We start from the raw sequence: 12506 nt of genomic DNA on the forward strand, positions 1-12506 counted from the left end.
GCTGAGAGAAGGACAGTGTACCGTCTAGCCATACTCCCAAGTACTTGTATGAGGTGACTACCTCAAGCTCTAAACCCTCAGAGGTAGTAATCACACCTATGGGGAGGAGGGTCATTCTTCTTACCAAACCACATGACCTTTGTTTTGGAGGTGTTCAGAACAAGGTTAAGGGTAGAGAAAGCTTGTTGGGCACTAAGAAAGCTTTGTTGTAGAGCATTTAACACAAAATCCGAGGAGGGGCCAGCTGAGTATAAGACTGTATCATCTGCATATAAATGGATGAGAGAGCTTCCTACTGCCTGAGCTATGTTGTTGATGTAAATTGAGAAGAGCGTGGGGCCTAGGATTGAGCATTGGGGTACTCCCTTGGTGACAGGCAGTGGCTGAGAAAGCAGATTTTCTGACTTTATACACTGCACACTTTGAGAGAGGTAGTTAGCAAACCAGGCCAAAGACCCCTCAGAGACACAAATACTCCTTAGCTGACACAAAAGAACAGAATGGTCTACTGTATCAAAAGCTTTGGCCAAGGCAATAAAAATAGCAGCACAATTTCGCTTAGAATCAAGGGCAATGATGACGTCATTGAGGACCTTTAAGGTTGCAGTGACACATCCATAACCTGAGCGGAAACCAGATTGCATACCAGAGATAATACTATAGACATCAAGAAAGCCAGTCAGTTGATTATTGACAAGTTTTCCCAACACTTTTGATAAACAGGACAAAATAGAAATAGGCCTATAACAGTTAGGATCAGCTTGATCTCCCCCTTTCAATAAAGGAAAAACTGTGGCTGCCTTCCAAGCAATGGGAATGCTGCCACCACCATGCTTCACCGTAGGGATGGTGCCAGGTTTCCTCCAGAAGTGACGCTTGGCAATCAGGCCAAAGAGTTCAATCTTGGTGTCATCAGACAAGAGAATCTTGTTTCTCATGGTCTGAGAGTTCTTTAGGTGCCTTTTGGCAAACAACAAGCAGGCTGTCATGTGCCTTTTACTGAGGAGTGGCTTCTGTGTGGACACTCTACCATAAAGGCCTGATTGGTGGAGTACTACAGAGATGGTTGTCCTTCTGGAAGGTTCTCCCGTCTCCACAGGGGAACTCTAGAGCTGTCAGAGTCACCTCCCTGACCAAGGCCCTTCTCCCCCGATTGCTCAGTATGGCTGGGCGGCCAGCTCTAGGAAGAGTCTTAGTGATTCCAAACTAGTTCCATTTAAGAATGATGGAGGCCAATGTGTTCTTGGAGACCTTCGATGAGGCAGACATTTTTTGGTACCCTTCCCCAGATCTGTGCCGCGACACAATCCTGTCTCGAAGCTCAAAGGACAATTCCTTCAACCTCATGGCTTGGTTTTTGCTCTGACATGCACTGCCAACTGTGGGACCTTATATAGACAGGTGTGTGCCTTTTCAAATAATCTCCAATCAATTAAATTGAGCACAGCTGGACTCCAATCAAGTTGTAGAAACATCTCAAGGATGACCAATGGAAACAGGATGCTCCTAAGCTCAATTATAAGTCTCATAGCAAAGGTTCTGAATACATATGTACATTATTTTAAAAAAAACATAATTGCAAACATTAATGGGGTATTTTTGGGATAAAGCTGTAATGTAACAAAAATCAAGGGGTCAGAATACTTTCCGAAGGCGCTGTATATATAGATAGGGGTAAAGTGACTATGCATAGATAATAAACAGAGAATAAACAGAGAATAGCAGCACCATAACAAATGGGGGTCAATGCTAATAGTCCAGCTGGCCATTTGATGAACTGTTCAGCAGCCTTATGGCTTGGGGATAGAAGCTGTTCGGGAGCTTTTTCATATCTCTGTCTCCCTTACTCATAAAGTGATCGACTGTAGCGACTCTACCGTTACATAAAGCCCTCCACATACACTCACCTGTTTGTAAAGCCAGTTACTCTTAACGACCAGGGCATTGGGGTTTCTCCGTATCGAGTTGGATCTCTTCCCAAAGTTGTGGATTTTTTTGGAGGACCTTGATGGCTGAAAGTGAGAAAGAGGGCATATGACAATACACTCATACTGCTGTTAAACTACTTTACATCATTAAAGTGTGTCCCTTTGTGTGTGTGTGTGTGTGTGTGTGTGTGTGTGTGTGTGTGTGTGTGTGTGTGTGTGTGTGTGTGTGTGTGTGTGTGTGTGTGTGTGTGTGTGTGTGTGTGTGTGACTCACTCGGGCTGCGGGGCTACTTTGGTGTGTAGCGTAGTCCGAGCTGTCTGTGTAGTTGGAGGCCTCACTACTCATGGTGCTGAGAGGACGCTCCTTCTCATTCGCTGGCGCTTTGGGGGCAGACCTAGACACCAGGAAATAAAAAGTGGTCGAAAATGAGCAAACAAATGGGCTCAAATGATTCCTTACTCTACATGTTAGAGAGGCATGTTTGTTCTACATAACATACTTCAATCTAAGCAAAACCAGCTGCTGTCTTTCCTGAGAACTTTCTGGAAGCCTCTCAGAGCCACTCATTCCTGGCCTACATCCCTGCTGAATAAAACTGCTGGAGCTCAATTTGTCAGCCTGACTTCAGCAACCCATTTACAGTTGTTAAGAGACAGACAGACAGACAGACAGACAGACAGACAGACAGACAGACAGACAGACAGACAGAGACAGACAGACAGACAGATGTAGTGTTCAGTGACATGGACAGGGTGATTGTCTTGTGATTCATAGGGGCCATGATGAGATCTCATTATAGCTGAGATTCTACTGTAGACAGACTGCCTGCCGGCCTGGGCGGTCTAGATATACTGTAGTCATTCTACACTGATAAGTGCAGTCAATTTGACTAATAAAAACAAAGTGGGTCTTGCTGAAAGGCTGCAAAGTTTTTCAAAGTAAAGTTTAAAGAAAAAGGGATCGATGCCCATTTCGATATATACCCGTAGGACACCGTGCAAGGTTTTGGTCCCATAGGCATCAAGTCAAAATCAAACTAAATTGTATTAGTCACGTACACAGTTTACTGCAGGTATAAAAGGTGCAGTAGATTGCTTGTGTGGTAGCACCCTCAACATTAAGAGTACTATAATCAATATCCATAATAATGAGTCAAATTAATAATTACACGTAATAGAAGAGGTAATATGCATAGTAACAACCTGGTATGTACACAATAGGATATACAGAACAGATGATGACCAATAGGATATACAGAATAGATAATGACCAATAGGATATACAGAACAGATAATGACCAATAGGATATACAGAATAGATAATGACCAATAGGATATACAGAATAGATAATGACCAATAGGATATACAGAACAGATAATGACCAATAGGATATACAGTATAGATGATGACCAATAGGATATACAGTATAGATATAGACCAATAGGATATACAGTATAGATAATGACCAATAGGATATACAGAATAGATAATGACCAATAGGATATACAGAACAGATGATGACCAATAGGATATACAGTATAGATGATGACCAATAGGATATACAGTATAGATAATGATCAATAGGATATACAGTATAGATAATGACCAATAGGATATTCAGTATAGATGATGACCAATAGGATATACAGAATAGATAATGACCAATAGGATATAGAGTATAGATGATGACCAATAGGATATACAGTATAGATATAGACCAATAGGATATACAGTATAGATAATGACCAATAGGATATACAGTATATATAATGACCAATAGGATATACATAACAGATGATGACCAATAGGATATACAGTATAGATAATGAACAATAGGATATACAGTATAGATATAGACCAATAGGATATACAGTATAGATATAGACCAATAGGATATACAGTATATATAATGACCAATAGGATATACATAACAGATGATGACCAATAGGATATACAGTATAGATAATGACCAATAGGATATACAGTATAGATAATGACCAATAGGATATACAGTATAGATAATGACCAATAGGATATACAGTATAGATAATGAACATAGAGATGTTCTGTCCTAGACTACATTCTGTAGCTATGGTACAATGTTGTGGTGTTCAGGGAATGACACTATGAAGAGACTAGAGCTAAAATATAGCAGAGGAAAACTGTCATCTCTTGGATATATTGGGTTTCGGTTTCAGGTCAGTGAACAAGGTCAGAACCCCTGGTTCCAACAGCACTCTGGCCGTCTACAGTACAAAACCCCAACAGTCCAATCCATATCTGCACATATTACTACCACCCAATACATCCACCTTTTGTTCCCTCCATCCATCCACCAACACATCCCTCCATTTATCTATCCATGAACCTTCTTTTTGACCTTTATTTAACTAGGCAGGTCAGTTAAGAACAAATTATTGAATGACCCTTCATGACCCTTCAATGCCAACCTCAGATTCTGAGTAGTAGTTTGCATGCTTTAACTCAACAGAACAAGGGTAGGTAGGTAGGACAACAGGTAGGTAGGTAGGTAGGTAGGACAACAGGTAGGTAGGTAGGTAGGACAACAGGTAGATAGGTAGGTAGGTAGGACAACAGGTAGGTAGGTAGGTAGGACAACAGGTAGATAGGTAGGTAGGTAGGTAGGTAGGACAACAGGTAGATAGGTAGGTAGGTAGGTAGGTAGGTAGGTAGGTAGGTAGGTAGGTAGGACAACAGGTAGGTAGGTAGGTAGGTAGGTAGGTAGGTAGGTAGGTAGGTAGGTAGGTAGGTAGGTAGGTAGGTAGGTAGGTAGGTAGGTAGGTAGGACAACAGGTAGGTAGGTAGGTAGGTAGGTAGGTAGGTAGGTAGGTAGGTAGGTAGGTAGGTAGGTAGGTAGGTAGGTAGGTAGGTAGGTAGGTAGGTAGGTAGGACACAACAAGAGGTTTACACCAACATACAATACCGGAAGGTTCATACTGTAGATGCCAAGCTGGCTCCAGATCTATTTGTGCTCCTACTGCATTGTCGTTGTCATGCCAAACATGACTGTATGATTTAGCAAGACGATACACATAGATCTAGTGGGGTCTCTATAACATATAGCTCATCAGCAGGCAACAGAGACATGATTACTGGTCATTCTGGTGCAGAACAGAGGACACTGACAGGGAACAGAGACATGATTACTGGTCATTCTGGTGCAGAACAGAGGACACTGACAGGGAACAGAGACATGATTACTGGTCATTCTGGTGCAGAACAGAGGACACTGACAGGGAACAGAGACATGATTACTGGTCATTCTGGTGCAGAACAGAGGACACTGACAGGGAACAGAGACATGATTACTGGTCATTCTGGTGCAGAACAGAGGACACTGACAGGGAACAGAGACATGATTACTGGTCATTCTGGTGCAGAACAGAGGACACTGACAGGGAACAGAGACATGATTACTGGTCATTCTGGTGCAGAACAGAGGACACTGACAGGGAACAGAGACATGATTACTGGTCATTCTGGTGCAGAACAGAGGACACTGACAGGGAGCAGAGACATGATCACTGGTCATTCTAGTGCAGAACAGAAGACACTGACAGGGAAGGCAGGTCTGATGCAGCACACTAACCCACACATGGAATGACAGGGAAGAGGGAAGGAAAACAAGACAGAATAAAAGACAAGAGCACTTTTTTAAGACGGTCTGCCGTTACCTTTCTTTAGAAGGAAACCTGAGAGGTTGGATAGAAACGGAAGAGATGTCAAATGCATTCGCTGCAACAGCTTAAGATAGTCCTAGATAGCTGTTGTAGGAGGAAAGGGAGGAGCATGGATCCCATTATAACTCAAAAGATATGTGATTGTTGCCATTAAAAACAGTGAGATACTTCCAAGTCTCCTGTATGGAGGACAAGGTGATACATTCCTGTAGACGCTGAGCAGCAGAGCAGAAACTAAACCTCTCTCAAGCTGACACACTTCTCATCTTCCATCTTTCTCTCCTGTTTTTCTACTCGCTCCCTTCCATCTCTCTTATTCACTCCACTTTTTTTCACCACTCAGTCGCCCCCCGGTGACAAGCTAAGGCTTCGTCTCAAATGGCACCCTATGCCCTATATAGTGCACTTCTTTAGACCAGAGCCCTATAGAACCCTATTCCCTACATAGTGCACTACTTTAGACCAGAGCCCTATAGAACCCTATTCCCTATATAGTGCACTTCTTTTGACCAGGGCCCTATCGAACCCTATTCTCTACATAGTGCACTAACTTTGAACAGGGCCCAATAAGAAATATTCTCTGAGTATGTAAGGAACATGGTGCCTTTTGGGACTAAGCCTAGGCTAAATCCTGGCTGAAAAGTAATCAATGGTGTGTCGGTGTGTGTGTCTGTGTGTCTGTGTGTGTGTGTATGTGTGTGTGTGTGTGTGTGTGTGTGTGTGTGTGTGTGTGTGTGTGTGTGTGTGTGTGTGTGTGTGTGTGTGTGAGACGGAGTGTGTGTGTGTGTGTGTGTGTGTGTGTGTGTGTGTGTGTGTGTGTGTGAGACGGAGTGTGTGTGTGTGTGTGTGTGTGTGTGTGTGTGTGTGTGTGTGTGTGTGTGTGTGTGTGTGTGCTGGGGGGGGGGGGGGGGGGGTGGAGAAATGGCCCTGTCTATTAAAAGTGATGAATCAACATTGCTGTATTTGATGCTCTATTTAGCCAGTAGCCCATTTCCGGTCCTGAGCTGACGCTGTGTAGTGTGCGTGTGTGTGTGTATGGTGTGTGTGTGTGGTGTGTGTGTGTGTGTGGTGTGTGTATGTATGTGGGAGGGATGGGGGCTTTGTTGCTAATTAACCCGGGCCCTGATAATCACTCTACTGGATCTGAAATTAAAATGCTGTGAACGAACGCGTCAAATTGCCTGCTGCTGCTGTCACATGAGGGCTGACGCTATGGCTGGCTGCAGGCAGAAATGAACACCAGAGGAACCACACACACAGAAATATGTGGTGACGACATATTTCAGCTCACACTGCAGAGTGAAAAACAGTTCGCACAAGTTGAAAATACTTCCAAGGAAATGGAGAGACAATTAAAACTGGAGTCTGTATTAAAAATATGTATTAATGGTCACAAATGGGGCCCTTGATGAATTCTATAGTGATGGCTGTTAGTCAGGCTGGTGGGGAACAGGGCTGGGTTGTTGATGATGTGGAGGGACCGTCAGGCTGGTAGGGAACAGGGCTGGGTTGTTGATGATGTGGAGGGACCGTCAGGCTGGTAGGGAACAGGGCTGGGTTGTTGATGATGTGGAGGGACCGTCAGGCTGGTAGGGAACAGGGCTGGGTTGTTGATGATGTGGAGGGACCGTCAGGCTGGTAGGGAACAGGGCTGGGTTGTTGTTGATGTGGTGGGACTGTCAGGCTGGTGGGGAACAGGGCTGGGTTGTTGATGATGTGGAGGGACCGTGTCAGGCTGGTAGGGAACAGAGCTGGGTTGTTGATGATGTGGAGGGACCGTCAGGCTGGTAGGGAACAGGGCTGGGTTGTTGATGATGTGGAGGGACCGTCAGGCTGGTGGGGAACAGGGCTGGGTTGTTGATGATGTGGAGGGACCGTGTGTAGTGTAGTATAAGAGGATTAGCCTAGCTGTGGCTAACACTGGGCTGGGTTGTTGATGATGTGGAGGGACCGTGTGTAGTGTACTATAAGAGGATTAGCCTAGCTGTGGCTAACACTGGGCTCTGTGAGCACAAGACCGTGATCCTATGTTGTTTTTTTACTCTGGGGAGGACAATGTAAATTTGCTTAAACAAATAACTATTGATAAAAAACAACGTATTTACCACGCCCACACACCCTGGGAGACCACGCCCACGCACCCTGGGAGACCACGCCCACGAACCCTGGGAGACCACGCCCACGCACCCTGGGAGACCACGCCCACACACCCTGGGAGACCACGCCCACACACCCTGGGAGACCACGCCCACACACCCTGGGAGACCACGCCCACACACACACACCCTGGGAGACCACACCCACGCACCCTGGGAGACCACGCCCACACACACCCTGGGAGACCACGTCCACACACACCCTGGGAGACCACGCCCACACACACCCTGGGAGACCACGCCCACACACACCCTGTGAGACCACGCCCACGCACCCTGGGAGACCACGCCCACGCACCCTGGGAGACCACGCCCACGCACCCTGGGAGACCATGCCCACGCACCCTGGGAAACCACGCCCACACACCCTGGGAAACCACGCCCACACACCCTGTGAGACCACGCCCACACACACACCCTGTGAGACCACGCCCACACACCCTGGGAGACCACGCCCACGCACCCTGGGAGACCACGCCCACACACCCTGTGAGACCACTAATTTCATCCATCTCTCGTCTGTCACGACAATCTGGCAACTCCTCTAGGTCTGACAACTCCTCTAGGTCTGACAACTCCTCTAGGTCTGACAACTCCTCTAGGTCTGACAACTCCTCTAGGTCTGACAACTCCTCTAGGTCTGGTAACATGCTACAATAGATATTAGAAGGAGCAGCATATCCTACTGTCCTGTAAGGCACACTGCTTTACTTCGTCACACCTATTGTGTGTCTCAGAGACTATATATAGATTTTTTTGGACTAGAGGGAGTATAAAGGAGCATAGCAGCGGGACACATTTTCACTCCTTATCATGAACACTGTTATTCCAGTACTGTTAGAGCTCTGCTACAGACAGTTGGTTGTATATGTTTTAATGCCAGGGCTGTTGGGCTGTACTCAGTGCAGCTGGACTGTAATGTCTGCTTCCAGCTCACACTCTGAAACACATAGATCCCCTGAACGCCGTCCCTCTTTAGATCCCATTCACCTGAATTCTGATCACCTGTTCACACACCTGTATGTCATTATCACACACTATTTTGTTCAGTTCTTTGCACCCCATCACTGTGAGGTATTGTTTGTTTTATGACACTTCTATTTGGAGCTCTGTTTTTCACGTAATTTAATCCTCCCGTGTTTGATAGTTTTTGCCTGCCTCACTAACAACGCCTTTTTCCTACTCCCTGCCTGTACTTTAGCCTCTCGGATTTCCTGTTATCAACCTATTGCCTGGTCTCCTGGACGACGTTACTAGCCTTGTCCCTGCCTGTACTGTTGCCTTTTTGGACCCTCTGTGTATGACCTTCTGCCTGTCCCTGGACCCAGTTACCTGCCTCCTCCTGTGTATGACCTGCTGCCTGCCCCTGGACCCAGCTACCTGCCTCCTCCTGTGTATGACCTGCTGCCTGCCCCTGGACCCAGCTACCTGCCTCCTCCTGTGTATGACCTTCTGCCTGCTCCTGGACCCATCTACCTGCCTTCTCCTGTGGTCCTTTACAATAAACACCTGCTGCGCCCAGAACGTGAAACCAGCTCTCTGTCTCCCATCGTGTTCATTCCGCGAACCAAGTATTACTTCTCGCTGCCTTCATGTAGAGGGAGGAGTATGTGTGTGCTCACCAAAAAAATATTCCAGGCAGCACCAACAAAGCCTCTGTATTAACTCTGCACAAACTGACAGTCCGGGATGGGCAGATAGCCCCCACGCTTGGCCCCTTAGTGTTGTGTGTGTGTGCCTTTCTGAATGCACAGGTGTGTGTGTGTGTGTGTGTGTGTGTGTGTGTGTGTGTGTGTGTGTGTGTGTGTGTGTGTGTGTTGAGGGATTACACCGCCAGTGAAGCATATCGGGGAGGCAACGGAACTGACTAGCTGAGAATGCAATTTAAAACAACCACAACAGCATGTGTCATTAAAAAGGGGAAGGGGGAGACTGTAGAAAGGGGGAGACTGTGGAAAGGGGGAGACTGTGGAAAGGGGGAGACTGTGGAAAGGGGGAGACTGTGAAAAGGGGGAGACTGTGGAAAGGGGGAGACTGTGAAAAGGGGGAGACTGTGGAAAGGGGGAGACTGTGGAAAGGGGGAGAATGTGAAAAGGGGGAGACTGTGAAAAGGGGGAGACTGTGGAAAGGGGGAGACTGTGAAAAGGGGGAGACTGTGGAAAGGGGGAGACTGAAAAGGGGGAATGAGAGCTGCTTTAGTTCAGGAGAATTTTGTTCTGACTTTGCTTCAAGCTCATCATCTCACAACAAAACGGCAACGAAACCAGGGCCCGTATTCACAAACAGTCTCAGAGTGCTGATGGGATATAGGATCAGTTTTGCTTCATCACAATGAATAAGAATGTTTGGACAAGGGAACCTGATCCTAAATACAGACCCTCCCACGGCAGGCAAGCAAAACACATATGCGTGCATACACACAAATAGGTTACTACAGTACTTTCAACAATCAAAGAGTATGCACTTGCTCAATAGGCAGGTGATAGAACCTGTGTTAAGTCTTACCTGTGCAGCCTGTGGTATGTCCAGAATGGAAAGGGCATTAAAACACCAGACATTCTTCAAGTGTTACCATGGTCATGCAGTTGGACACATTGTTAGCAACAGATGTATGACAAAACGCCTGAGTTAACTTCTCTAATATTAGGATGTGTAATATTATGTGTCACATTCTGAGACTTCAAAAAACGATGTGGACCAATTAAAACTGCCCGACCACCTGGAAGATCGTCTTGTTCTTCTGGTGAAATGTAGAATTGGCTGGAGAAGAAGCCATTTGCTAAGAGATTAGCCTAGTTAACTAAACTACAGTACACAGAGGAGCGACTGGCAAGGCATTGCAAGGCTTTGTCCACCATTTAGGTTATGCATTAGTTGAAATGATTTCACTATTCAAAGATAATTACATTTTAGACATAGGCCTATATTTATTTCTTCTCATAAATGAATATTCTCCCAAGTAATCGAGTACCAACGTCTGGAATGACCGTGCTCTATGTTAAACAATATCCCATTGGCTTTTAATATTGGGGACTTTTGTTTGGGCATTAGAGCGGGGCGATAGGGGCAAAAATCCATATCACGATAAATTGACTGAATTATCACGATAACGATAAATTTATAACATTAATTTGCAACACAACAACTGTTACTTTTTTCTTTATATGAGCCTTAAAACCTACTACTACTTCTTTAGAAGTTGTCCCATCAACAATCACCCATATTAGCAAAAGTATTTCATTTTAAACTTCACCTTTCTCTCGTAGGCACCTATAGGTTATTTATTGTAATGAACGATATCAGCAAAATGTCCACAATAAGTTTTCTCCTTTTCATTATGGCTTTCTCTTGTCCCTCTACAGCAAACAGATTGTGAGCAATATGTTCGGGAAAAATCAATTCGCCCCCCCCAAAAAAATTTTTTTTTAAAAAAAATCACAGTATCGAATCGCAATACATATAGAATTGTGATTGCAATACATATTGGTATTGGGAACTCCGTATCGTGATAATATAGAATGGTGAGGTCCCTGGCACCTCCCACGCCTAGATAGGATCTTGTCTGTTAGTAGTTTTGTTTGATCATTTGTTTGAACACATCATATGGTCCAGACTCCAAACAACAACATACACTGTACAGTGCTAGCAGGACGTCAGGCAAAACGGTTTACAGTTAGTAAAACAACACAGAACAACATAAACAGAGGAGTGTAACAGTGCTTTACACAAAGGTGCTTTTACATAACAGTTACTTTAGAGTAACACATAAGCATCCATTTGAACCTAACGTTACATTACCTTCTAAACATTGGGCGAACCACTTTTCCACAATTCAAGCTACAAAACACAAGGGGAAAAATGTTTAATCAATGACGATACCATTAAGCCTATAAGAGATTGCCTAGAGCAGGGATGGGCAACGCCAGTCCTCGGCAACAGTTGGGCGTGCGACAGTTGGACTTGCAATTTCATACCTTAATGTGCATAAAAACCAGGGGTTGGAACCAAATTTGTTTTCCAATAGTTTAGTTCTGAACGGAACCATTATTTTCTTTAGTTCCGTTCCACTGTTCCGACCAGCAAAATAAAGTTATGAACATGGTTCCAACTAAAAAAAAGTACTAATTTCTATCGTTCCTTTCTGGTTTTTTTAAACCTCTGAAATTATGTTTCTTTTACATTTAGCTCAACATTAAATTACTTCACCAATCAGGCAGCACGGATAGAGCAGCTCGTTATGGAGGGGGCAAGCTATAGCTCAGTGTTGTAGCTCAGTGCTGTAGCTCAGTGCTGTAGCTCAGTGCTGTAGCTCAGTGCTGTAGCTCAGTGCTGTAGCTCAGTGTTGTAGCTCAGTGCTGTAGCTCAGTGCTTTAGCTCAGTGTTGTAGCTCAGTGCTCAGTGCTGTAGCTCAGTGTTGTAGCTCAGTGTTGTAGCTCAGTGCTGTAGCTCAGTGCTGTAGCTCAGTGTTGTCGCTCAGTGTTCTAGCTCAGTGCTGTAGCTCAGTGCTGTAGCTCAGTGCTGTAGCTCAGTGTTGCACTGGTGCTGTAGCTCAGTGTTGTAGCTCAGTGCTGTAGCTCAGTGCTGTAGCTCAGTGCTCAGTGCTATAGCTCAGTGCTGTAGCTCAGTGCTGTAGCTCAGTGTTGTAGCTCAGTGTTGTAGCTCAGTGCTCAGTGCTGTAGCTCAGTGCTGTAGCTCAGTGCTGTAGCTCAGTGTTGTAGCTC

General features: G+C 45.2%; 1 protein-coding gene across 4 annotated transcripts in view; it reads right to left on the reverse strand.

The window, feature by feature from the left end:
- LOC115197681 (pleckstrin homology domain-containing family A member 5) overlaps nucleotides 1–12506 on the reverse strand; it is a 228541-nt gene that overhangs the window by 80586 nt on the left and 135449 nt on the right. For 3 of the 4 annotated variants that reach the window (XR_003879044.1, XR_003879043.1, XM_029759429.1), the window contains exons 5-6: nucleotides 2202–2322; nucleotides 1908–2012 (exon numbers count right to left, since the gene is read on the reverse strand). Coding sequence is in view for 2 of the 4 variants with exons in the window: in XM_029759429.1 (XP_029615289.1) it covers nucleotides 1908–2012; nucleotides 2202–2322 (226 nt within the window). In the remaining 2 variants the exon portion in view is untranslated. Of the gene's footprint in view, nucleotides 1–1907; nucleotides 2013–2201; nucleotides 2323–4824; nucleotides 5642–11583; nucleotides 11623–12506 lie in introns of those variants that run through there. The other variant, XM_029759430.1, reaches the window with a different exon arrangement.

The sequence above is a fragment of the Salmo trutta genome, chromosome 7 (assembly GCF_901001165.1).
Source record: "Salmo trutta chromosome 7, fSalTru1.1, whole genome shotgun sequence".
In the NCBI taxonomy this organism is placed as follows: domain Eukaryota; kingdom Metazoa; phylum Chordata; class Actinopteri; order Salmoniformes; family Salmonidae; genus Salmo; species Salmo trutta.